Source organism: Pipistrellus kuhlii, unplaced genomic scaffold (assembly GCF_014108245.1).
Source record: "Pipistrellus kuhlii isolate mPipKuh1 unplaced genomic scaffold, mPipKuh1.p scaffold_m20_p_25, whole genome shotgun sequence".
In the NCBI taxonomy this organism is placed as follows: Eukaryota; Metazoa; Chordata; class Mammalia; order Chiroptera; family Vespertilionidae; genus Pipistrellus; species Pipistrellus kuhlii.
In genome coordinates, this window is record NW_023425524.1 from 669,092 (window position 1) to 693,950 (window position 24,859).

Sequence of the window (24,859 nt, forward strand, 5' to 3'; positions counted from 1 at the left end):
GTAACATGTGCCACCAGCTCAGTGGCCACGGCTCCGCTTGGGCCCAGCAGCCATGGGGTAAGGGCACTTATGGCTTCACACAGACTGAGGAGTGTCCCCTCACTCTTCCGCACAGACGCCACCTTGTCTCCTAACACCTCGAGAAGAATCAGCATTTCCCTCGTGAAGAGTACCTAGGTCCCGGGCTGAGACATGGCTGCGGAAGCCAGTGAGCTGTCTGTTGGTACAGACCATAGACCTGCCATGAACTAGAGCGAGTGGGGAGCGAGGCAGCGGAGGCCTGAGCGGGGGCACCTGCTTAGCCATCCACCGGAGGACAGTCTGAGGATTGCATAGCTTGTGTTCCAAAGGAAAACCCCCTGGAGAAGTCTCCTTTTAGGGAAAATAGTTTTGTGCACAGAATGTCTTAAATTGGCATTATAAATCCACAAACTCGCACTCACATTCTATCAAGATAGAAAATGCTCAATATTTATGCAATTGTGGTGGATTTTGTTTTTTTGTGTTTTTTTTTTTGTTTTTTTTTTTAGTAAATGAACATTTATAAAATTGGAGTAGAAACAAAGAAACACAAAATCAAAGGAACTGGTGTCTGGTTCTGAGCGAAGACGCTCATGGGGCCGGCTCTCCATTCAGTACTTACCTTCACCGGAGGAGAGGAGGGCCGTCAGACCAAACCAACAGCAACTAAAACCTTAAACAAAAACCAGAGATGCGGAAGTCCCGGGGACTCTTCAGGGACTTCTGAAACAGGACACTTAGAAGGCCACTCATCACATGGGCACTCCCACCCGCTAGAAGGTGACAGAGCGAGGCCGGCCCCGCACCGAGACCAGCCCTGACCCTCCCGGCCTGGCCTTCCCATCACAGCCAGCTCAGTGTCACCAGGTGGAGACAGCCTGACAACCGGAAATGAGACATAACAGGGAAAGAACAAAACCGATTCCAAACCGACAGCACAGCAGAATACGCAACAGATGGAAACGAAATTAACCGCGGAATTAGCATAACTTACATGGTTTAAAAGTATATACTTCATTTATAAATACCTCTAATTGACAGTCTATTAAGAATCATAAATATTCAAGTGAACATTTGCATTTCTCCTTAAGAGCTCAGATTCTTGAAGTCCCAGAGGGTAAGTCTCCTTCCGCTGAATGTCCAAGAGGTCAAGTCCTCACAGTCACTTTATGTCTGACCAGACATAGGAAAGCCTTTATTACCTACTGTGCTGCAGTAAGACTTTAAAATTCTGTAATTCTCTGATGCTTGTGGAAAGCCTAGAGGAGAGGGGGAGGGAAGCTGTTTATTATCATCACTTATTACCGCTAATAAGATGCATGCACATTTCAAATGGTTGACATTGTATATGGACAATTATTAAAGCAAAATCGAAATTAAAAGGATATATTTAACACTGAACATTGAAGCTTCTATTTTAAAATAAGTTGTGATTCCTTATTAAATATTAATGAGACACAGAGCTATGGCCCTTCGGTCTTGGCTTAGCAGGGGCCAAGGAAGCCAGCTACTTCTTATCATCAATAGATTCATGATGGAATGGTGATATGATTATAATTCATTACAGTAAAGAACCTTAAGATGCTTATATTTAGCCTGCAAGTTCATTTTGCCCATTTCTCTCCAAATACCCGCTCTTTTCTCACTGCTCCCTACACACACCCGTTTGTTTTATGCTGTCAGCTCCACCATCTTTACCGGCGAAGATCCTGCTTATATTATCGATATCTGCCTGAAGCCCATGTGCCTAATCAACAACGGATGAATGAAAGCAGTAAGACTCTGGAATGGGAATCACATATGAATCTATAAGCTCAGCTATCCTTCTGTACAATTCAAGGTGGATGCAATAAAAATCCAGTGTTTTCTTTCTATAGATTGGCCAGAGCAGCCCTGGCTCTGAGTCTGGCGCCCTCTAGAGAACAACAGAGGTAATAGCAGGCTCTCAGGTAGAACCACAGGGGGAAAGTGGCAGTTTAATTTTTTCTCAGTTATTTTTATTTGGATTGAAAATGATTAAATTATTTAAAATATTTTTCATTTACTTTAAATTTTGAATAATTTAAATTTAACTCAGTTTCTCCTGCTTTATCTCACTACATGTCCCATAAGTGGGTGGACTGAATTTTTCATGAAATGTCAGTTACCGATGGACATTCTGTGTCTACCTTGTTTGAAACCTCTGCTTACAAGCCATCTTTAAATGCAGGGGAGACAACATGGTGAAACTTTGCCACTAAGATGGGAAAGGGGCAACTCGCTTATTTTTAATTTAGCTTAAAAAGGCATGTTAAGAATTTATAAGAATCCCCGTATCCCTATTTTTTTTTTTTTTTTTAATTCTTGACTTTTGTGCATTTTTCCCAGGGCAGCTTAGTATTATTTTCTCTGGCTCAGTAAGTTGGTCCTGCTCTGTATTCCTCAGGAGGCTGGTGTTGCATGTAATTCTGTAGGCAAATTCAAATTAATTTGGAAACCATCTATGATATCAACAAAAAGCAGAATGTCTGTGTATAGAAGTAGCGGGAAGAGAACGAGCAAGAGAAAAATGCCTCTTTGGGTTAAAAAACAGGAGCAGCCCTGGCCGGTGTGGCTCAGTTGGCTGGAATGTCGTCCCATAGACTGGGGTGAGAGTTCAATCCCCGGTAGGGAAGGAAAGCAACCAATTGATGTCTCTCTCCCCCACAACCCCCACCCCCACCCCCAGCTTCCCTTCTCTCTAAAAATCAATAAGCATACCTCGGGTAAGGATTAAAAACAAAAGAAAGAAGAACAGTTTCATCTCTCTCTTTCCTCACCTCTCAGCCAAGCTCTCGGTACCCATTCTTGTTCTCGAACAAGTGACGCTCAGCTAACGTGCTATTAGGGGGGAGCGTCTCCCACTGGAGAAGGCAAACAGGGGTCACGGGCAGACACAGATGCGGAGAGCAGTGGAGAGCGGGCTGGTGATACAGGTCTGACAGTAAAGTCCTCTCTCTGTCCATGCAACCGAGCAGAGCCAACCGGCTGAGCGGAGATGGGCGCTGAGGGCAGTCCTTACCTCCCAAAAGCATTCAGAAGAGCGACTATTTCCTGCCGTGTGAGCTGGAAGCCTTTGGACGCGCTGTTCTCCGGGAGCTTCTGGATTTCCTTCTCAGAGAACAGTATCTTCAGGGCAGTCCCCAAGCCCTGAGTCTAAAGGAGAGAGAGAGACAGACAATCAATTCATGTCGTAACTACTCGAGGTTTAAAGGAAAACTCAGCGACCGGCTGAGGCAGGAAATGCACAACTTTACTTCCCCATTTTATCGAACTATAATACACAGAGTGCAGCCTCTGCTTCCTCAAAGACAGGCACGTGTCAGTTTATGTGCTGAACAGCTTTACGCGTACCCTTCCATCCCAAATCACTCACATGCCTTTTTTTAACCTAAAAGCGTCACAGTAGGATTACAATGTTCAGTAATACCGAAAGCCTTCTTTCTAGGCCCTAGCAACTCTCAACTTAAAAATTATTAGTGAACCTACACTCTAATTTCTTAATTATAAACACTAGAGAAAGAATAAAGATTCTGATTTCTGTATAGCTGCCATTAGAATAATTCTGTTGGCTGATGTTCTGACTTATCTTTGTAAAAAAAAACAAAACAAAAAAAACCCCCACAAAATATCAATCCTTTTTAGGCAGAATGTGGAGAAATGAGCCTGCTTAGCAGAACTTTCCTCTTTTGTGACGAGGTGACCTTCTTTTCATTGTTGAAACAGACTCAGTAACCAAACTTCATGATTCAATCTTTTTATATTATTACTAGAGGCCTGGTGCACGAAATCTGTGCGTGGGTAGGTCCTAGGCCTGGCTGGCAATTAAGGCCGATCAGGGACTTCCATCTGCCGGCTAGGGCCTTCCTTCCCTGGCTGCCATCTGCCAGCCGGACTTTCCTTTGTCCTGCACCGCCCCCTGGTGGTCAGCGCACATCATAGTGAGTGATGAAACTCCTGGTCTCCCAAACTCCTGAGTGGACAATTTGCATATTAGGCTTTTATATATATATATAGATAGATAGATAGATAGATGATAGATAGATATTTACCTATGATATGGGTATATGAAATACTAATGTACTTTATTTATAACCCCCAACTTCAGAAATGAATCTGAGATTCTACCAATGGAAATAGACACACTAAAACCAAACCACTAACATATCAATACAATAACAGGAAAGACATCCTTACACATACACATAAAAGCCAAGAGTTTAATACTAACTTTTTCATCTATAACAGAAAAACCACACTTCGGGTCTCTAATCCAATGAATGAGAGCATTTTAATAAAAAGTTTCAACTCCTCTGGGAAAATGTAAGGTTAGCAATGGTTTCAAGCAGAAGGCAATACACAAACCTGCAGCTTGCCCCACAGTCTGCACTTGTCACACCCGACGCAGTCCATTATGCGGGAGATGTTCTTGAAATGCAGCCGGAATTCCTCCTAACGTGCAGAAAACATGTGCATTCTAATCAGACATTTAACAGGAAACTGTTGTTAGTCTGAATTTTAAGAAATAAAAGTTCTGAAATTTGTTAGTGAACTAGAGGACCAATGCATGAAATTCGTGCATGGGTAGGGTGCCTAGGCTTGGCCTGCGATCAGGGCTGATCTGCAGGGCAACCAACCAGCGGGGCAATCGGAGCAGAGAGAAGACCCCCTGCTGGCACCTGCCTTGGCTGGCCTGGGTCCTGCAGGCCGGGGGTAGCTCCTGCATCGAGCGTCTGCCCCCTGGCGGTCAGCGTGCATCGTGTTGACCAGTTGTTTCACCGGTCATTCGGATGATTCACATATTAAGCTTTTATTCTATAGGATGAGTTGTTTTTCAGCCATGAAGAAGAAAATTATTTGAAACTGTATAGCAGAAAACTGATTTCCAAAACTAAAATAGAGTTGTGGCTAAATCATTTCATTTCAGGAACACCAAGAAACCACCAGCGAATCTCCCGCCCAGCTCCCCAGTCAGCAAGCTTTACCTTGAGCGACTTGGCCCCCTTCTTATCTCCGGAGAACATGGATTTCTCGTCAAAGTGCATGGGAAAGGACCTGGGGACACACAAACACCGGACTGTAAGCGGCAGGCGAACTATTCCAGCGCCGGTTACCAGAGTCCTGGCAGAACTCTTACGGGCACTTACAATCCTAACTTTCTCACGTGTAAGGCTTAGGAGAGTGGCCGGCAGTTCACATGTACACTATTCCGTAAGACTAAAGCGAGCTTTATAACGTATAGAGATAGCTTCAGAATGTACAAGTTTGTAATGTTTTAAAGAGATTGTCTGATAAAAAATAATCTAAAAAATTAACGAAAACGATTGATGTGAACAATCCCTCTCTTAATATTTTACTGCATCTTTTAAAAGTTAATCGCATTTTATGTTTAGCACTTCTTAATCCAACATTGTTCCATGCTCATCTTAACCCGTAAACTGGTTTTAGACCCAGATTTTTTTTTAAAAAAGGGTTAAATTCTTAGAAGGTAAGGCTAATAATCTTCCCTTAAGTATCGATTGATATCTAACATACACAGGTATCTAATATGATGTCACCTAAACTTCAATAGCAACTGGAATACAAAATGGGTAGAAAGAACATTAAAGTAGCATTAAATGTTGCAACATAAAATGTAAAGTTATATTTAAAAACATAGCCTATTCTCAAGTATGAAAGCACGACATGTTATCAGACGATTTTCAGATAACATTTAAAAAAAAACATCATCAAAGACTGGTGTTGTTCTGGCCCTCCTCATCTGGCTTCCGACTCCCCTTCTGCTAAAGAACCTCCTGAGGCCCATGTGTCCGTCTGCATATGCGTGTGGTGTGTGTGTGTGCACATGTGTGTGTGAGTGTGTATGTGTGCGTGTGTGTGAGGTGTGTGTGTGTGTCTGCATTTGTGTGTGGTGTGTGTCCGTGTGTGTGCCCGTCCGTGTGTGTGTATGTGGTGTGTGTGTATGTGTATGTGTGTTCGTGTGTCTGTCCGTGTGTGTGTGCGCGCACATGTGGTGTGTGTGTGTGTGTGGTGTCCGTGTGTGTGTGTGTGTGTGTGTGTGTGTGGTGTGTGTGCGTAGTGTCCGTGTGTGTGTGTGTGTGGTGTCCGTGTGTGTGTGTGGTGTCCGTGTGTGTGTGTGTGTGTGGTGTCCGTGTGTGTGTGTGTGTGGTGTCCGTGTGTGTGTGTGTGTGGTGTGTGTCTGTGTGTGTGTGTGTGGTGTCCGTGTGTGTGTGTGTGTGTGTGTGTGTGGTGTCCGTGTGTGTGTGTGTGTGTGTGTGGTGTGTGTCTGTGTGTGTGTGTGTGTGTGGTGTGTGTCTGTGTGTGTGTGTGTGTATGTGGTGTGTGTGTGTGTGGTGTCCGTGTGTGTGTGTGTCTGTCCGTGTGTGTGTCTGTCCGTGTGTGTGTGTGTGTGTGTGTATGTGGTGTGTGTGTGGGGGGTGTGTGTGTGTGTGTGTGTGTGGTGTGTGTGCGTAGTGTCCGTGTCCGTGTGTGTGTGTGTGTGGTGTCCGTGTGTGTGTGTCCGTGTGTGTGTGTCCTTCGGGCGCGGCCTCGTTAGCCCCGGGCGGGCCGCCCAGCCCAGCCCGGCGGGAGCCTCACTTCGTGTCCTGGAAGATGCTCAGGAGGAGGGTCTTCGTGTCGGCGTCATCGCCCACGCTGCCCGTGTACAGATCGACCACGGAGCGCTCGAAGTACGGGGCCGCCTTGGACAAGGCGCGCAGCTCGATGAGGTACAGGAAGTACAGGTTCTTCAGCCGCCGCGGGCCCTCCCCCTTGGTTTCCACGGGGTCAAAGCGCCGCTTGAACTCTCTGAGGTTAGGTCCCCAGCTAGGCTTGCCCCAGGTTTCTAAAGAGGAAGAGCAACAAAGGATATGCTTTTAGCAGGTAGATTTTTAATATATTATTTTTATTGCTTCCAGAGAGGGAGAGGGAGAGGGAGAGAGAGAAACATCAATGATGAGAGAGAATCATGGATCAGCTGCCTCCTGTACGTCCCCTACTGGGGCTCGAGCCCAAAACCCGGGCCTGTGCCCTTTACTAGAATCGAACCCGGGAGCCTTCAGATAGATGCCCTATCCACTGAGCACACCAGCTAGGGCTTAATAGATTTTTTAAAAACAGAGAATGTGTATGTTCTCCCCACAGTTTTCACACGGATAGAAGAAAAGTTTCTACATAAAAATCTGATTACCTTCCAGAAGATAATTCGCACAGAGATGCACATTGATGCTGGCATGAAGTCCCGATATGAGCTTATAGAAGACTCTTTTCTCCAGACATAAACCTGTTCAGGAAAATATTGAAAAAGCTATCACATCCATTTAGATAACAGAAATACTGAGGACTCAGTACACAGGCTTATTTTTAAAGTTAAGATTCAAGAACATGAAGAATAAATCAGGGAATGGTATGAAGTAACGAAGTCGCGATTCTCTCAAGAGAAAATAAGGTTCCGACTTCCGAGCAGTGAACTGGATGAGAACTGAAGGAAGAACAAGAAGAACGTGCTGGGTGGCTGGAGGCTCGGACACTGTGGATGCACTGGCAGGCCCCCAAGTTACCCAGAACGCAGCAGCACGGCCGCTTCATGGTCTAGGTTAAACGAGGGCCAGCGTAAGCTCCCGCTTCGGCTTACGGGCAGCCTCCCCCTCCCCTTCCGGGAGAGGGTCCTCCCCTCGCCCACGCAGTGACGGGGAAGAGAGCTGGTTTGCTCCCTCTCCTCCCTCCCGGCCTTTCGCAGTCTTCGGAGTCCCTTTGATCTGGGTTCTCTAGTTCTGCTTAACCATCTGGCCCATTAGAATGGGTCAGCCTTCCACTCACATTTTATATTTCTAGTACTTTCACTATTACAAAGTGTAAGAATGCAAAAGCACCTGGTCCATTGGGATCTACACTGCTTTTGTTTGTTTTTGTTAATGTTCACCTGAGGAGATGTCTCCATTGATTTTTAGGGAGTGTGAAAAGAAAGAAAAACAGAGAAATAGCGATGTGAGAGAAACACATTGATCGGGTGCCTCCTGCACATGCCCAACCAGGGCCCAGGCTGGGGAGGAGCTTGCAACCAAGGTACATGCCCTTGACTAGAACCTAACCCAGAACTCTTTGGTCCATAGGCCAACACTCTATCCTCTGAGCCAAACTGGCCAGGTTGGGATCCATACAGCTTTATCTTTTAACTAGACAAGTTCAGACTGTGAATTCAGGTTTAAAAACTTCTGAATTCAAACTGACCTTCCCTTCATATCACAGAGAAAAAGCACTTCCTGCCACAGAAAGGTCTGCGTGGACTCAGGCCTGCAAGACGGCCACGGGACCGAGTCGGGATGGGTATCCGGGGCAACGAGCATCCACACAGAGCGGCCGGACTGGGGACCAGAGACAGTCCCTGTGCATCCCCCGATGCTGGGTTTGGGCCTCCGCATTTCCACGTGATTGCCTCCCAAAACCAATAACCTAAAACATGTGCTTTTCTTTTCAACACTCAGAATCAGCTGTCTAGGCAATGAATCCCAAAACTTACAAAAATAGATTCAGTAAATCAATACATTTCTTACACAACCCAATACATTCAAAACGCAGACGTATTTACCTTCTAGCCACGTGTAGAAGGATTCTCCTTTAAAAAAGCACACACACAGAGAACTGGGTTAACGTATTTGAAACACTTATATATTCAAATAAATTAAGTCTATAAATATTTTATGGCAGATTAAGGACTATCTCTAGAAAGTCCACTACTTCATGGGAAGTAGAAAAATAGAAAACAAAGCCTAAAGGTAACTTAAGTTTAGGAGAATGTTCCTATAAATGATATTTTGACCAGTAAAAGTTTTGAGAAAACATTTCAGTCAAAATGTTACATAAATCTAAAAACGTGAACATCCGTAAGCACGGGGGGAGAGGTTAACAATTTTAGATTTGCTTTTGATAACTATAGCACTCCATCCATTGGTAGCTATTTTCCGTGAAAGAGTAAGATAAACACTTTCTTTGATATTTTTGATGAAAAACATTTCCTCTCCTTGAAACAAAGCCACGAGAGTTTAACTCACCATCATCTTCTCCTGAAAGAGAAAACAATAGGAAGGTTTTAGAAAATGCCTTACGAAGCTCCGATTCTAATCCAGTTCACTGTCATGTGGGATGGAACCGCACTGTGTTAAACTATCCACTACCTACCCACGAACCTTGGGCAGTGTGTAGTTATCCTGCAAATGAAACTTCTTAATACGAATATAGGCCAAAAAGTACAAGATTCTCACGTTTCATACAATAGAGGATATCAGAGCAACTGAAAACCATCAGAAAGATCACTGGTTTCGATGATGAGCTCACAACTAGACAAAGTCCCTGCTTCCGTCACCACCCCCGGGACGCCCCCTGCTCCCTGCGGTCTCCATAAGGGATTACTTCCGTCCTAAATGGCTGCTCCCACCGGGCTGGTGTGGCCCAGCGGTTGGGTGTTGACTCCATGCATCAAGAGGTCACAGGTTTGATTCCTGGTTGGGGCACATGCCCAGGTTTCGGGCTTGGTCCCCGGTGGTGGGTGTACAGGAGGCGGCTATCAATGATTCTCTCACATCGATGCTTCTCTCTCTCTCCCTCTCCTTTCCTCTCTGAAGTCAGTAAAATTTATTTACTTTTTTTTTCTTTAAAAAAAAGAGCGACTTCATTCTTCATGGAGTGGCCTTCTTCCTCGCCAGCCTTCTGCCTCCCTCTTTCCTGTCCCTGCTCCTCCTCTCCGCCCTCTTTTCTGCAGAGCACGCTCTTTCCCTCCTCATCCCTCCAGCAGCTCCTCGACTGTTCGGCTCCTCGGGAAACTGCGGATGGAGGAAGACTCACGGGTCCTATCGCATTTTCCACAAAACTCCTGGCGTAGGGCCATAGCAGGTGCTCAGTAAAAACCTGCTGAAATCCTGACACCTACCTCTGAGCGTTTCACATCCTTCTGATCATCCAAATTAAGCAAAATATATCACAGTGGAAAACGTGCTCACATTAAGTCTAGTTATAAAGACGTTTCATGAACAACCTCTAAAAGCATGAAAATGACTTTAAAAACCCACCTCGGCTGGGGGCCAGCGGGTTTAAAGGACGATAAACAGATCGAGGCCTGAAAAAAAAACACAAAACACAAAACTCAGACGTGAGACGGTTTGATCGGTCATGTGGTTTTCCTGAGAGGAACCCTTCCTGTCCTCCCCGCCCTCCGCCCTCCCCTGGGTTACTTGAAGCAGTTCTCCTCGTAGATGCTGTTCCACACCCTCCAGGCGGACGGCCCCCTGTAGCCCGTGTAGCGCTCGGGGTTCAGCAGCAGGTCCACGTACTGGGCCGCCGGGGACCTCTCGTCTGCAGAGAGGCAAGGCGTGAGCGTCACAGAGCAGACAGGACGCCCAGGCCCGTCGAGAGCCCGCTTGGGACCTTGGGAGGGACAGCAGCTGGCCGTGAGCCGCTCAATTATTTAAGAAGCTCCGATCGGATCTGCAGGGATCGCCTTCCCTCATGCGACAGAACACACATGGCGGAGAGGGCCGTGTGAGTGTGCTCCAGCACCGGATGGATGCTTTAGACTCTGTTTGAACCCAGCGATTTTAGCTAAGCGACACAGCACTCCAAGCGACTCTTAAGAGTTAAGGGAAAGGCCTAATGAAGGACTTAAGCCTACTTCACACAATTCCTGGGAGTATTCTACAGGTAAAAGATTCAGAGTCGCCTCGATTGCCTTCTGTTAGGAGGGGCCCTGCCTGCTGTCTGCCTCTCTCCAGGGGGTTCTGGGGAGAGGCCCTGGGGAGCCCACTTCAGCGCCTGCTACTGGAAGGCTTGCTGGGACCTCCAGTCCAGGGTGAACATGTGTGTAGTATGTTCACAGCCCTGTGCACCATGGACAGGATACAGTTTTTGGGTTCAGTCAGATCCGGGGGGAACCCTGTCTCGGCCTCTTGCTCCCGTGTGACCTGGGGCAAGTCGCTCGGTCTCCCCGGACGCCTCCTCAGACAGGAAGTGACCACACGTCCTGAGCAGAGAAGCTGTGAGGCGAGGGGCACGCACTGAGGGCTCGGGGTTGAGACACGGGGACAGAAGGTGCACAGAGCAGCATGCAGCATCAGAGACCGGAACTGCTGACATTCCGATTGATGTCAATGTCTAATGAACAGGTGAAAGGCAGAACAATTTAATTACGAGAGTTGATTTTATTACCATCAAGCTCACAAAAGTGATCCTGTGAGTCATCGTATCTCGCCCAGTCAATGAAGGCCTCTTTGCTCTGATTACTAGGGAGGGAGGGAGAGAAAAGAAAAGGATTAAACTTGGAGTTGACAATGACAAGAGTTTTCTCGTGTAATTAACTTCTGTGTTAGTTAGACGAGCCACAAATCCAGTTAGTGGTCACATGCAGGAACGATGGGAGTTACAGGAAAAGGAGATCAATAGTAACTTCCCCAGATATTAACTGCCAGTGTGTATCACAAACATCCCTAAGGAAGCTCAAGCAGCAGTGTCTTAGGTAAATAATCTGAGACAACCTACATGCCCTTCAGGAGGGGGATAAGTAGGTAAAATGTGGTCTATTTACATCACAAACACTATTCATCCGTCAAAAGAGCGAGACAAATCTCTATGCTTAGCATGGAGCAGTCTAGTAAGCAAAATGGGTGTGTAAAATGAAAACCTGCAGAATGTGAAACACAATATTGTGTCATTTACACAAAGGAGAAATAAAATCGTCTGCACAAAACCCTGTGTGTGTGTGTGTGTGTGTGTGTGTGATAAAAACAAAAACATGGCCTGGATATACGACAAACGCTTGACCAGAGTTACCGCTAAGAAAGAAGGAAAGAAAACAGGGTTGTGGGCTAACAATGGAGCATTTTAATATCTTTGATATTTTTCTTTTCTTAAAAATAGTTGTAAGAGGTAGAAAATATTAATATTTATTCATTTGGAGTGGAGGATATATGGATATATCGGTGTTTATTAGATTATCCTTTCTACTTTTCTATATTAAAATTTTTCTTTAAATAAATACTATAAATAAAATTGCTAAATTTATTGTAAATAACAATTATAATATATATATACATATATATGAATGAATAACTCTGAACAAAGAGTAAAATTAGAAAGAATTTCTGTAACATTCCATTTCCCACTCACTACATATGTTCAATCACTTTACAATGCATAATCTGAGACTACGAACAAATTACTTATGTTGGCCTCAAAAACAGGTTTGTACTTAGAGCAAATAAGGCAAACCTACAGGAAAAAATCTATGAAATTTAATGGTTAATAGTAACCTTTATCATTCAAAATGTAATAGATAAATTGAAGTGCTATTTATAGAAGACTGAGAGGCTCAAGTTCCTTTTCCCATAATAATCAGGAAGAACAGCCAAAACCGGTGTGGCTCAGTGGATAGAGCATCGGTCTGCGGACTGAAAGGTCCAGGGTTCCATTCCGGTCAAGGGCATGTGCATTAGTTGCCGGCACATCCCCAGCAGGGGTTGTGCAGGGGGCAGCAGGTCAATGTTTCTCTCAGCATTGATGTTTCTAGCTCTCTATCCCTCTCCCTTTCTCTCTGTAAAAAATCAATAAAATATATTTAAAAAATAATAATAATAATCAGGAAGAACAGACTCATCATAGATTTTTCCTTTGTAAATAGAGGCACGATGGATGATTTAGAGATTTAAGGCAATGGAATTTAGGTTCAAGAATACTTTCTTCCTTTAAAAGTTAGTTGAGCCCTGGCCGGTTTGGCTCAGTGGATAGCACATCGGCCCATAAACTGAAGAGTCCTGGGTTCAATTCCAATCAAGGGTACCTACCTTGGTTGCAGGTTCCCCGGCCGAAGTCAGGGAGCATGCAGGACGCAACCAATCAGATGTGTCTCTCTCATATCGATGTTTCTCTTGGTTTCTCCCTCTGCTTTCCACTCTCTTTAAAAATCAATGGAAAAATATCCTCTGAGTGAGGATTAACAAACTAAATAAATAAATAAATAAATAAATAAAAATTAGTTGAGATGTTGATGTTATTACATCATAAGAAAAGCAGGAAACTGCTGATATAAACATAATAGTTTTAATACTAAAACAAGGCTCACCTCAGCGTGCTGTTAATGGCTCCCAGTTTGCTGGCTTGCTCACAGTCTTCGAACTCTGTGGTGTTGTTGGCCACTTTCGAGTACTGAAAGGAAGTTCACAATAAACAAGTTTGAGCGAAAATCACTCCCTTCCTCTTTCTTTATTTCCGGCTCAGCTGGCAGGACAGTCTGTCTCCCAGTGACCAGATACACTAACGAGAGCTACACCCTATTACTGAAGTAAGTAAGGAACACAAATGAAGACGAGTCACAAATTTCTACCTAACCAATAAGCAAAGACATGAAAACATCGTGGGAAACTACAAGTACACGTGATGACACAGTAAACTGGGCATGCTCAGTATTTTAATAAACAAGTATCCATTCCCTGCCCGGCCGGCACCGCTCGGGGTGAGCATCGACCTATGAACCAGGAGGTCACGGTTTGATTCCCGGTCAGGGCACACGCCCGTGTTGTGGGCTCCATCCCAGGTGGGACGTGCAGGAGGCAGCCGATCAGTGATTCTCTCTCATCACTGATGTCTCTCCCTCTCTCTCCCTCTCCCTTCCTCTCTGACATCAATAAGAATAAATATATATGCACATAAGAAGTAGCCATTTCCAGCCACCCCCATCAGCGCTCTCCTGCACCCGCCACAGTCAGCATGTTGCCCCATGTAAAGAAACAGGCAGCAAAGAAGGCGACTCACCTTGTTTGCAATCCCAGCTTTAATCCCGACGGGAATTTTACTCTTAAAAGAACAACAACAACAATTGTCAGAGCAATTTTCATTTTTTTGAGACTTCTCCACAAACTAGTAATGCTATTGCTCCACTGGAAGGGATTTTTATTCCACCGGAGAAAACGCCCGGTCATTCCAATGCTGTGCAGACACTCCCTCTGAGGTGAAAGGTACGGAGTGATACCTTTCAGATAGAAACGGAATGGCACACGCAGAATCAGAGCAGCTAACAGCTCCAGCATAGACTCTCCATGCAGTACTTAACAGTTGAGACAATTTGTAGGTTTATAAAATGACCAGATCTTTTTCCATAAATGTTCTTACCCCAAAAACAAGTTTTAAAAATTTCAAAATTTTTGAAATTGCTATGGCTCAATTTTTATTTCTGCTCTAAACTGACACAGGTTGGCAATTTTGGGTTAATGCAGATGGCAAGAGCAAGCTCTCTGTCCAGATGATTACCTAGAGCTTACCAACAGAACTGCATGTAGGCTCAGCTTTTTTCTTACAAAGTCAATAACACCAATTTCCTAATTTGGCTAATTATGTTGGGGTTAGGTAAGAGAATAATCTTATTTTTAATAAAATACAGACTGAACTATTTAGGGATAAAGGATCAGGCTTGTAACTTGTACCTAAGTGGTTCAGAATATACTCATACTAATATATATATATATATATATATATATATATATATAGAGAGAGAGAGAGAGAGAGAGGGGGGGGGAGAGAGAGAGAGAGAGAGAATAATAAAGCAAATGTGATAAACATTAACATTTAGGGACTTTGAATAAGAAATATATGAAAAATGGAATATTGCAATATATTTTTTTAAATGTTTCCCATTAGGAAGGACATCTGTTCGGATAGTTTTGTCATACCTTTAAGGACAACAAACTACACTAACTGGCTAGGTAAGAAAAGCAAAAAGTCAAATGAAAATATAGCTCTTAACAAATTACTAATGAAAAAGAGCATAACCAATTATGCTAGATATCAAAAACCAAAATCTAAATGTAACATTTCCTTAAGAAATGTAACATTTCTATTGTAAGAAGACCAACTGGAGACCTAACTCCAAGCCTGAATTTCCCCACTTGAGGCACTAATTCCCACTGAGGTCCACAGCACGTTCTTTGCCTCTGAAACAAGGTGCACACTCAAGAGGGCATGCGATGTGCGTCAGCAGGTGCAGGCCCACCCGCCCTCGGCCGCCGGCTCGGCGCGGTTACCTCTGGACAAGGCTCCACGTGGCAGTCCTTTATGGAGCAGTGGCCGTCCTCCGCCCAGAACGGGCACGGCCGCTTCAGGTTGACCTGGAGGGAAGGGAAGAGTCCCCGTGAGCACACGCGTCCGGCCGGCAGGCTCTCCTCGGGGTCCCGTCCTGTCCAAGGCGCCTGCATGGCTCAGAGCCTAAACGCCTGCCGTGCTCCAGACTCCCGATGTAATGTTAATGTCTAAAATTAATAATGAATGATGCTCGCCCTATATGGTTTGGCTCGATGGCTAGACATCAGCCTGCGGACTAAAGGGTCCCAGGTTTGATTCAGGTCAAGGGCATGTACCTTGATTGCGAGCATTTCCCCAGTAGGGACTGTGCAGGAGGCAGCTGATCGATGTTTCTCTCTCATCAAAGTTTCTAGCTCTCTATCCCTCTCCCTGCCTCTCTGCAAAAAAAAAAAAAAAAAAAAAAAAAAAAAAAAAAAATCAAAAAATATTTTTAAAAGAAAATTGAAGCTTTAAAAAACAAAAACCTGAGTTTTTTTAAATGGGTGATTAAAGTCTCATCTGTACACAGTTATATAAAAACCTTTAAAAACCTTTGGTACTAACAGAATAAAAAATTATAACCATACCTTGTAATAACGGAAGTAGTCTCGCTCTTGCAACTTTTTTATTTTGGGGAAGATTTTGTAGGTGTTAAAGTTATCGATGCTCTCAATATCACACAAGCAATCATCCAGGACTCCAATGACCTAGGGGGGGGGGGGAATAATATATATATACATATATACATATACATATACATATATATTGTGTGTATATATATATATATATATATATATAAAATTCAAAATATATAAGTGATGTTTGAACCTTAACAAACCCATGCTAGTACATAAAAAGATAATTTGTACATTCAAACTAGCCAGTATTTGCTCATTAAGACACAAAACAAAGTAGTCCCTTTTTACTGGGGTCAGTTCAATAAAAAACAATGCCAGGATTAGATACACCCATTCTAAAGAACTGAACGTTTTTATTTGTCGCGGTCAAAAAGAGAGATACTCCGTGCTCTTTCCCAGGCCTGAGCAGAGATCTAACCCGTGTGTTCCAGCACCAACCAGCTCCCAGCACTGACCGGGCCCGAGTCCGCTCTGCTATCAGCTGGAGCGGAGCCCGCGCCCGGGGGTCCCTCTCCCCACAGGCCCGCCCCAGACCCGGGCCCCTGCACTGAGGGCCACTCAGCGGGCTTTCCCTGCATCCCCTTCTCATTGGGACAATCTGCTAGCCCGGCCTACAGAACTCAGGAGGACCCTACGGCTGTTTACTGGGTGCCCGTAGCGGTGACACAAGCAGACTATCCAGGCACTCTGGGATGCAGTGCAGAGAGCATGATAAGGCCGTGAAAAACCAGTCTGAAAAGTGTCAGCACTGCCTGTGCTTTGTCTTAGCGAGGAGCATCAATGGCTTCAAAACACATCTCCCCGGGGGCCGGGCCACTGAGCACTGCTCCCCGCTGGGCCGGCCTGCCTCTGGGCGCGGGTGCGAACAGCAGCACCGGCAGCTGCGGGGCCCAATTCGACCGTGAAACGGAAAGCAAACATGTCTCTGAGGGCGAAGATCTGGGCACACCTCCCCCCGCACCCCAACCCCGTGCAACACTGTGTGATACACACCTCGCTCCCACCAGACCCACTGGGAGCCCCAGCCTCTGCCCCTTACCCAGCCCCAGATCCAACACCTGTCCCTGCCCCTGCCCCTGCCCCTGCCCCAGTCCCAGCCCCAGGTCCTGCCCCTGCCCCAGATCCAACACCTGCCCCTGCCCCTGCCCCAGTCCAGATCCAACACCTGCCCCAGTCCCAGCCCCAGGTCCTGCCCCTGCCCCAGATCCAACACCTGCCCCTGCCCCTGCCCCAGGTCCTGCCCCTGCCCCAGATCCAACACCTGCCCCTGGCCCTGCCACAGACCCTGCCCCAGGCCCCTGCCCCGACTCCAGCCCCTGCCCAGCCCCAGCCCCAGCCTCAGACCCAGCCCCAGCCCCAGCCTCAGCCCCAGCCCCAGCCCCAGACCCTACCCATGCCCCAGACCCAACACCTGCACCTGTCCCAGGCCCCTGCCCCTGCTCCAGGCCCTGCCCCCACCCCAACCCCTGCCCAGACCCAGCCCCAGCCCCAGCCTGACCCAGCCCCAGCCCCTGCCCCTGCCCCAGTCCCAGCCCCTGCCCCAGTCCCAGCCCGCCACGTGCCCACTGGGAGAGGCACAAACCGGAGAAACGCCGGGTCCCCAGCAGGTGACAGCGGGACCTCCGGCCCAAGTTCAGGAAGTGCGCTCCGGGCGCCGGGCCCCCGCCTCCGGGCCCCCCGCCCCCGGGCCCCCCGCCTCCGGGGCCCCCCCCCCCGCCGCCTCCGGGGGCGTCGCCGGCCCCTCCCCCCGCAGCGGCCGTTGGGCGCCCCCGCCGCTCCCGGCGGAACCCCTCGGCCCGCGCCCGCTTCCTCCTTCCCCCGCCGTCTCCCCGGCTCGCCACCCCGGCGCTTCCCGGTCGCCCGGCCGACCGGTCGCCCGGCGGCCCCGCTCACCTGGGCCTCGACGACGACGCCCCGCAGGAGGCTCAGCGCGACCAGCAGCCGCAGCGCCGCCGCCCCCCGCCCCGCGCCGGCCCGCCGGGCCGCCCGGCTCATGCTGCCCGCGGCCGGCGGGGCGCCTGGGACCCGGGGAACCGACCGCGGCGGGGACTGCTGCCGGCGGCGGCGGCCAGAGTCCAGGGTCAGAGGTCAGAGGTCCGCGCGCGCGCCCGGCGGCGGCTGCGAGGGCAGCGGCGAGCGCGGGGCCCCTACTACCTCCCCGGAGGCCCCGCCCCTCCAGGCCCCGCCCCCGTGCTCGGGCACGCCCCCGGGAGCGGGGCCTTGTGGGAGTTGTAGTCCCGCCCCCGGAAATTGTAGTCGCTCGCCCTTGGAGGCGGGAACCGGGGACTTGTGGCTGCAGAGGCCACGCCGCCCCTCCCTGGGGCCCGGGCTTCTCCGCGGGCCAATGGAACGGGACCACGCGGGCCCCAAAACACGAGAGCGAGGGCGGGGCTTAGCAGGGGCGCCCCTTCCCCCACCCCCGCGGTTGTCATGGAAACTCGGCCAGGCCTCCTGTGTCGTGGTACCGGAACCCCCGCAGCGCAGGGCGCCCCAGGTTCGCCCAGCACCCACGTGCGTTAGCATCTGTGACTTTGTTTTTTTTTAAAATATATTTTTATTGATTTTTTTATAGAAAGGGATAGAGAGTTAGAAACATCAATGATGAGAGAAACATCCATCAGCTGCCTCCTGCACACCCCCTACTGGGGATGTGCCTGCAACCAAGGTACATGCCCTTGACCGGAATGGAACCTGGGACCCTTCAGTCCACAGGCCGATGCTCTGTCCACTGAGCAACACCGGTTTTGGCAGCATCTGTGGCTTTGAATCAGGGGCGCTTGCTGTGTCTCCATTGCTGTCCTGTGGGCCTCATCCACGGCAGCCCCAGACCTGATGATGGCACCCTCCGCCCGCCCCACTCCCACCCACCCCTAGGTTGGCACCCTCAAACAATGCACCTTGAAAAGAACGGGAACAAAACTGGGAATCAAAAGAACCGTTGGCCCAGAAAGGAACTCACTACTTGATTCATTTGCCTCTCGGCATAACCGTTATGGCTTGTCTCAGTTTCGGTTCTTGGATCACATGATCTCACGCATCTAGAGGAAATAATGAACAACATACACGGATGAACAAAAACAGACCCAGAGACAGAGAAGCGGAGATCAGACTCTCAAACCTCAGAGGGAAAGTAGGGGAGGGTAGGGTAAGGGGGAGAGATCAACCGAAGGACTTGTGTGCATGCCTACGGGCCTGGCCAGTGGCCATGGACAACAGGGGGGTGGCGGTATGTGTGGGGAGGGGTTTGGGATGGGAATGGGGGGATGAGGACAATTATGTGATACCATAATCAATAAAATTATAAAAAGAAAAGAAAATTAAAAAAAAGAATGGGAACAAACCCCGAAGTTCCTAAGGAAATGTGAGAATGGAGATAAATGCACAGGAAAAACCTGGGAGCGATGTAGACAGCGCCCAGCCACTCACCTGCAGACATCCGAGCTGGTCATGGGATCCCAGACAGGTTCCTGAAGCGCTGGGTGCCTCCGTCTCCCCGTCTGTACGGGAATACCAGGGTGCTCCCCTCGGAATGTATTCCAGGGTGGATGGCCCTGGCCGGTGTGGTTCAGTGCACAGAGCATCCGCCTGCGGTCTGAAGGATCCTGGGTTCGAGACCTCCGGGTTGTGGGCTGTATCCCCAGCCCTGGTGGGAGCGCCCCAAAGGGATGCAACCAAAGGCTGTGTCCCTCTCACACCGATGCTCCTCTCTCTCTCTCACTCCCTCTTCCCTTCCACTCACTCTAAAAACCAATGGAAACCCTGCCCCCAATGAGACTGTTATAGTAGTGTGATGTCTGATTTATATTTTAAGGATTTAAAACAAACAAATAATATAATAAGAATAAGAATAAACAAAAATAAAAATCAATGGAAAGATGTCCTCAGGTGAGGATTACCATAAATATATGATAAGGTAGTAACTCCTAATCATATAGTATTGATCATTGAGTGTTGATCATTAAGAATGGACAGGCAGTGCTATTTGCAGGGCACTGTTCACAGGGCAGGGTGTTCTCTAACTTCCCGAGTGACAGGGTCCCCCCCCCCCAAAAAAAAAATGTGTACACACACTTGGCATAATTATAAAAACTGTGCTTATTAAGCTGCGTTTCGTATTCAAAACCAAACTCTGGGCCGTTCCCGTGGGTAGCCATTCTCAGGGACACCCTGTCCCCGCCTTTGTTTGTTTTTGTTGAGCAAGTTCATCAGCCGCTTCTTATCTGAAGCCTGAACTCGGCCACGCTGGGTCTCCCAGTCGCCAAAGACAACACGACAGCCCACGGCCTGGGAGGAGAGCTTCTGGGCTCACACAGGCACAGGGGGAGCGCACCAGCTCTCACAGGTGCTGGGCATCTGTGCCCCTAGCTCTCGGGGAACCCCCCTCCCCGCCCCCACAAGACAGACACAGCAGAGGGTGGGCCAGGGGCCATAAGAGGCACACACGTCAGCAGAACAAAGGAGAGTGCAGCCCAGTGGGTAGAGCCTCGGCCTGAGGACTGAAGGGTCCCGGTTCGATTCCGGTCAAGGGCACATGCCTTGGTTGCAGGCTCAATCTCCAGCCCTGGTCCAGGCGCCTGCAGGAGGCAACCAATCAATGTGTCGCTCTCACATTGATGTTTCTCTGTCTCTCCCTCTCTGAAATCAATTAAAAATATATATATTAAAAAAAAAGAATGCTGAAACCGGTTCGGCTTGATGGATAGTGTGTCGGCCTGAGAACCGAAAGGTCCCAGGTTGGACTCCGGTCAGGGGCATGTACCTTGGTTGCGGGCACATCCCCAGTAGGGGGTGTGCAGGAGGCAGCTGGTTGATGTTTCTTTCTCATCGATGTTTCTAGTTCTCTATCCCTCTCCCTTCCTCTCTGTAAAAAATCAATAAAGTATATTTTTTTTTAAAAAAGAAAAGTAAAAGTAAAAGAGAGTGCACACGTGTTTGGCAAGGGAGACAATACCCACTCAGGTGGCAAGTCCTCAGGGCCGGGACCCCTTATCCCCGGGCGAGGAAGTGCCCAGGTCCCGGGCCCCGGGCCTTATTTGCACAGCCTGTGGGTTGAAAGTCTGCACTGAGACTCCTCTTAGTCTCCGTCCCCCTCACACTAACTTTGTACAAAGCGATTCCATTTCAGCGATCTGAGTCACGAATGAGCTAAGTCCCTTTTCTCACTGCCATGCCTCCTGCACGCCCCACACTGGAGATGGAGCCCGCCACCCGGATCTGTGCCCTTGACTGAGAATGTAACCGTGACCTCCTGGTTCATAAATTGAAGATGCTCAGCCACGGAGCCACGCCAGTTGGCAGCCTTCTGAGTGCTTCTCCGTTGACAGGTGGTGCCATCTAACCCTCCAGCAGCCACTGGGAGCACCTGTGACCTCCTCTGCCTTCCCCTCCCTGCAGTCAGTGCCCGTGACCTTGTCCGTGACCTTTGTCTGTGACCCTGTCTCTGCTTCCTGGAGGTTTATTCTTCTGTTGTACAAACCTTCTTGGTGTCGTTCTCACTGTGATGGGCCCTGGGCCCTGTCTAGGATGGGGATGGGGGGTGGGGGTGGGGGCAAGAAGGGCGGGGTGGGGGGGAGACTGTGGGTCCAGTCGGACCGCCAACGTGCAGGTGGCCATACAGAACACGGCGATTCGCTGAAGTCTTTTGTGTTATAGAAATTAGGGGCGAGGAAGGAATTGGCAGCATTTTGACTCCAGTTTTCCCAATTGTTTCGCTTGAATAGATTCCCCACACACACACACACACCCCCGCCTTGATCACATGACCTATTAACGCCCAGCAATACCCCCCTATGTTTGTTATCCAAACGGCTTATCCAAACCGCAGGTCACTGTGCAAACTCCTGTGGAAATGGAAACAAATCTGGCTCGCGATTATCAGCGTTGAGGCTGTGAAGTGAGAATGCTTGAGAGCATCGCAGCTGAGTCAACAGGGCAGAGAAGCAGGGATACGTTCACAATAGCTCCTCACCCGCCGAAGGCCCGCCACGTTCTTCGGTTTAATTGCTTTTAATCCCCATTTCTGGTCAAAAGGAAAGGGGGGAAGAACTTTCCCTGGGTAAATTCAGAAATCCTATCCTCCAGCAAAAACTCCCTTTGTAACAAAGGGGAAGTAGAAATCTCCTTAAAACACACACACACACACACTCACACACACACAAAACCCACAATTGCCGTTGTCAGCACTCCATCTACAAATATAGTTTAAACAAGACAGATAGCCAGGCCTCAGGAGGTTCGTTAGTCCCCGCTCAGCGGGAAAATGACCGGGGCTGTTAAATTTCCACCCCGTTACCTCGACTCTCATTTGGAACCACTCATCAGCGAGCACCTCCTTCCTTCGTGAGAATGAACAATAAAGATGTATTAAAATAAAAATAAATAAAAATAAATAAAGAAGTCACGGCTTCACCAAGCCATCCACCCCCAGGATCGCAGGGTGCTTGGCAGTATCTGGGAAACGCAAACCCCCAGCTCACGCTGATTGCTCCCCAAGGTCTCTACGCGAGTCCCAAGCCCTTCATCCCAAACCGTTAGCTGCAGACGCTGCAGATCGTGCTTGGGGAAAAAGCACCCCAAACTCCCGGGGTGATGGGCCTCCAGGAATTGGACTTCACCAGCCCCCCCGAACAAAGGTGCTCCCCACTCTGTCTGTGTAGCAGTCCCCAAGCCACCTGGTCCCGAGGGAGGTGTCTTCTGAGATTAAACTGAACCCCAAATTGCACTAACAAAGGAACAGCAGTCCGTTAACAACGTTGATTGGCTCTTCATTGAACTGTGTACCCACTAAAGAGAATGCTGGGCCCCAGCTGGTGTGGCTCAGTGGGTAGAGCAATGGCCCGCAGACCGAAGGGTCCCGGATTCGGTTCCGGTCCAGGGCACGTGCCCGGGTTTCAGACTCCATCCCCAGTTGGAGCGTGCAGGAGGCAGCCGAATGATGATCAACGATTCTCTCTCATCATTGATGTTTCTCTCTCTTCCTCTCCCTTCCTCTTTGAAGTCAATTGCTTTTTACAAAGAGGAAGGGATATATATATATATATATATATACCCTGTTTCCCCGAAAATAAGACCGTGTCTTATATTAATTTTTGCTCCCAAAGATGCGCTAGGTCTTATTTTCAGGGGATGTCTTATTTTTCCATGAAGAAGAATACGGTACACATTTATTGTTAAATGAAAATAAAGGAAATTTATCACCTGTATATGGTACGGTAGTACGGTCGTTGTCAACACAAACCAGACAAACTGTGAATCCTATAGTATCAAGAATTTACTCATTTATTCAATGATAATCATGTCAGCATCTTCTGGAACATCATCATCACAATCCAATTCCTGAATTTCCTGGTGAATTTCTTGGGACTCCATTTCTTTCAGAATCAGTGGACCAAATTTCTCATGGTTAGCCTGGGGGGGGGCCTTATTTTCGGGGAGGGATGCCTTATATTTCACTCAGAAGGAAACCTGTAAGTAGGTCTTATTTTCAGAGGATGTCTTATTTTCAGGGAAACACGGGGTATATATATATGAATTGATTTTTTACAAAGAGGAAGGGAGAGGGACAGAGTTAGAAACATCGATCAGCTGCCTACTTGGGAATGTGCCCGCAACCAGGGTACATGCCCTTGACCGAAATCTAACCTGGAACCCTTCAGTCTGCAGACTGACGCTCTGTCCCCTGAGCCAAACTGGCTAGGGCCAAAGTATATGTAAATAAATAAGATAAAATTCTCCTTGCTTCACCCGCGTTAAACTTCTCTCCATGCGAACGGCGCCAATGGTGCCGACTTAAGGAGAAAGTCGCCTGCTGTCAGGGCTGTTGGTTTCCGGTGGTTCAGGTCCAAGAGGAACCTTAGCTCCCTCGTGGGCCTTTGCTGCCCCCTACCTTCCCTCTGGTGCACTGCACTCTCCTCGCTCATTCTTTTTCTCCCTTGATTGATAACAGAAGCCCATTTGTTACTTAAAAAGGATGGAAATATTGTGACGCAAAGGAGGGAGATGCTAATAAGCCAGAGAGGAGAAGTCTCCAGGCGTCCGAGAGAGGCTCACCGCAATGTAGCCTGTGAAATGGAAAATACCAGCTCTTCGTTTCCTGTTTAATTAAACATGCAAATAGTCCGAAGTCTTTGCAAATGACTGTGGAACCGTGAGGGGGATAAACAGGTCAGGACTGATTGGGTGAAGCAGGCCCCTTTGTGAAAACCATGTCTACATTTTCTATTTGAGATGATTTTAAGTCACACAAGATAGACACACATAGCTATTCATATGTAAAATCAGAACATTTGAAACAAAGCTAAGGTCTCTTTAAGAATTACTCCCGCCCAGCCCTGGCTCTTCCCCCATTTCCCAGAGACGGCCATGATCAGACCTGGCTGTGAGTTTAGCATGTTTCCATTTTTTATTTTTTATTTTTTAGAAAACATATTTTTATTGATTTCAGAAAGGAAGGGAGGGTGAGAGAGATATAGAAACATCAGTGATGAGAATCATGGATTGGCTGCCTCCTGCACGCCCCCTACTGGGGATTGAGCCTGCAACCCAGGCATAGGCCCCTGACTGGGAATCGAACTGGCAACCTCCTGGTTCATAGGTCAATGCTGAACCACCAAGTCACGCCGGCCGGGCAGTACCAATGCTTTACAATATCATCTTGCAGGTCAAATCCCCTCTTTTTTTCTTTTTCAAAATTATCTTGATTTACCATTCCATGTGGATTTGCAGTCAGTCTCATGTCCATGAAAATCCCGCTAGTTTGATTTGGTTTATATTGAATCTATAGATTAACGAGAGAATCACGACTCTCCTTACAATATAGAGACTTCTTACCTATTAACCAGATTTATTTTTGTGGTTTTGTTGGGTTGGGTTTTTTTCAGTTGTCGCAATAATAGCTTTCGTTTGCATTATATTTTACTAGAGGCCTGGTGCACAAAATTTGTTGTTTTTTTTTTTTTTTGGTAAAGCTGTGTAGTTTTTGCAATGTGTTTTACACAGTTTTAACTAACTGTATTCGTGGTTCCATCATAGCTTTATTTGCTGCTGAAATGGGGTCTCTGCTCCCCACCAGTTATTGGTAGCAAGGG

The 24,859-nt window shown here is 47.8% G+C and overlaps 1 protein-coding gene across 4 annotated transcripts; it reads right to left on the reverse strand.

Annotated features, from left to right (window-relative positions):
- Positions 1-1,019: 1,019 nt before the first annotated feature.
- ERO1B (endoplasmic reticulum oxidoreductase 1 beta) lies at positions 1,020-17,863 on the reverse strand. Of its 4 annotated transcripts, XM_036453506.2 has the most exons (16): positions 17,667-17,851; positions 15,723-15,842; positions 15,099-15,182; positions 13,834-13,875; positions 13,145-13,227; positions 11,236-11,309; positions 10,266-10,386; positions 10,104-10,150; positions 9,090-9,101; positions 8,627-8,653; positions 7,229-7,321; positions 6,637-6,883; positions 5,025-5,094; positions 4,405-4,491; positions 3,062-3,195; positions 1,020-1,280 (listed from the first exon to the last, which is right to left on the reverse strand). In XM_036453506.2, the coding sequence occupies exons 1-16, from the start codon at positions 17,766-17,768 to the stop codon at positions 1,220-1,222; spliced, it is 1,404 nt and encodes a 467-aa protein (XP_036309399.1). In that variant the 5' UTR covers positions 17,769-17,851; the 3' UTR covers positions 1,020-1,219. The 4 variants fall into 4 exon arrangements, with proteins under 4 accessions (XP_036309399.1, XP_045443019.1, XP_036309400.1 ...); XM_045587063.1 differs by lacking the exon at positions 7,229-7,321 and having other exon boundaries at positions 17,667-17,861; XM_036453507.2 differs by lacking the exon at positions 9,090-9,101 and having other exon boundaries at positions 17,667-17,857.
- Between the last annotated feature and the right edge of the window lie 6,996 nt (positions 17,864-24,859).